This window comes from Cryptomeria japonica, chromosome 10, assembly GCF_030272615.1.
Source record: "Cryptomeria japonica chromosome 10, Sugi_1.0, whole genome shotgun sequence".
Taxonomy (NCBI): Eukaryota; Viridiplantae; Streptophyta; class Pinopsida; order Cupressales; family Cupressaceae; genus Cryptomeria; species Cryptomeria japonica.
Window position 1 is genome coordinate 732,397,909 of NC_081414.1, and position 2,249 is coordinate 732,400,157.

The 2,249-nt window shown below is 43.2% G+C and overlaps 1 protein-coding gene across 1 annotated transcript; it reads left to right on the forward strand.

The window, feature by feature from the left end:
• Positions 1 to 448: 448 nt before the first annotated feature.
• On the forward strand, positions 449 to 1,057 carry LOC131859164 (uncharacterized). Its single transcript, XM_059212726.1, has one exon. The coding sequence runs from the start codon at positions 449 to 451 to the stop codon at positions 1,055 to 1,057; it is 609 nt and encodes a 202-aa protein (XP_059068709.1).
• The last annotated feature ends 1,192 nt before the right edge of the window (positions 1,058 to 2,249 follow it).

A 2,249-nucleotide genomic window follows, 5' to 3' on the forward strand; every position in this document is an offset into this window, starting at 1 on the left:
CTCTAACAACACTTGGAAGGCTATTACAGATAGTTGTCTTGATCAGTCGCTCCTGCTACCGGTTGCCAAGGATTTGCAGGAATTGATGGTTGGAACTAGACTCCCTTTTTTTCCTAGGGAGGATAAATTTATTTGGAAATGGAACCCTATTGGGGAATTCTCGATTAAGACTACGTACAATTGTCTGCTCCGAAACCCGGTCTCTCTGGTTAAATAGAATGATGTTTGGAATCCTCAACTCATCCCCAAGGTCAATTTTTCCTGGTGGATTGTTATACATAACAGAATACTCACTCAGGGCAACTTCATTAAGCGGGGATTTCAGTTCCCTAATAGATGTGTCCTTTGTAAAATGGAAATGGAAAGTTCCCCCCATCTTTTTCTCCATTGTGCCTCTGCCAAAGCCCTTTGGGGGATGGTTTGCCATAAGCTTAACCTCAACTGGACTATGAACGAAAATATGATACATTTGTTGCGAGAGTGGAGGGGCCCTACCTCCAATCCTATGGTTCACCAGCTCTGGAAACAAATTCCCCCACATCTCTGCTGGAGCATTTGGAAGGAGAGGAATAATCGGATCTTCAGGGATAAGGAGGCCACTCTGGAAAATGTGTTCACCTGTTTCCTTAAGCTCATCCTTGAAAATTTATCTATGGCTATTGTTAAAAAGCCCCCTAATCCTCCTTCCAACTGGAATTGGGAGATTGCTCGTTGGTGGAACCTGCCTAGATCCTTTGCACATATTGATAACTCCAAGCGTCTCCGAAGGCAAAATACTTTTTGGTCCCCCCCAAATCCTGGTTCCTTCAGACTCAATTTTGATGGGGTTGCTAAACATGGCCTGGCAGCTGGGGGCGGTGTCATTAGAAATCACAGTGGGGCCCTGTTTGCAGCCTACACGAGGAACTTGAGTGGCCACTCCAGCAATCAAGTTGAAGCTCTGGCCTTGGTTTGGGGGGTTCGTTTCACCCTCTCTATGGGCATAAGGGTTATGGACATTAAAGGGGACTCTAAGCTCATTGTTGATGTTGTCAAAGGGAGGAACAAACTCAATTGATCGATTGAAGGTTTTATCAGAGATACTATTAGGCTCATCTCTAGGCTTGACTCCTTTCATATCATGCATATCTATAGAGAAGGAAATGGGGTTGCTAATGCTCTTGCGGCCATTGGATTAATGAATTCAGGCCTCAGATGTTGGAGTAATCACAGCTCTCTACCACCTAATGTTAACTCCCTCCTTAAGGGAGAGGGCACCAATCTTACCCCTCATGATTAAGCTCTTGGTTTACCCTTCAGTTATCTCCCCTTGGCTTCCCAGGGTCTTGGTGGGAATTATTTTTCCAATTTGAAAATGTGTAAACCTTTGATGATTAGCGCCAACGGTTGGCTGAGGTGGACTGCCAGCATAGATTCTATAGGTGATGTGTATGCCGCCAACTTTTTTTCGTACACTTTTCAGGGGTATTCCCTCATGATGAATCCAAAGTGCAATGACATGCTTAAATGGTTTGGCTAGATGGATTTAATTGGTTGTAGTATGCAATTTGAGCCACATGCTCCTTACATTTATGATAATCCTTTTTGCTTCGATTTTTTGATAATTTTCTACGTGCCCAAGGTCATTTCTCAAGGGATGATTAATGGCTTGCACAAAATTCCTATTCCCAAAGACATTAATGGCAGTAATTTCACCTTAAGGCATCTTTTCCATGATTTCAAAATCCCTGACCCCTGTGAGAAAATTGTTTCTAAATTCACTAAGAGCTATTTTCTCGACGCCCTCTATGTGTTCTTGCTTATGTCTAATCTTGATCAAATTCTCTTTGTCATTAGTCTGGTCTCGACAATGGAAGGTGACAAAGTGCGTTATGAACCTGACAAGCCAAATGACTTCAAAAAAGATGTTGCTGTGTGGAATTATTGTGTGGAAGGTGGGGTTGCAGAGTTCATGGAGTGCCTTTCGCTGTCATGATGAACAACTCTCGACCTAGTTTGAGAACTCTTAGGTTGGTAGGAGGGTTATAGTTGGGGGGTTTCGTTTGATGTCTCTGAGGAGATACTTGCTCAGGCAATGGGGGACCAATCATGTGGCCAACAACGACGGTCTAAAGAAGATATTTTAAAGGCAAAGAGGAACCTATGAAAATGTAAGGTGGGTTCACTAGAGAAGAGTTGAAGCACCCCTGGGATCAAACTTGTTTGATGATAATGAAGTATTTCACCCTAGAAGGCCGATATTAGGTATT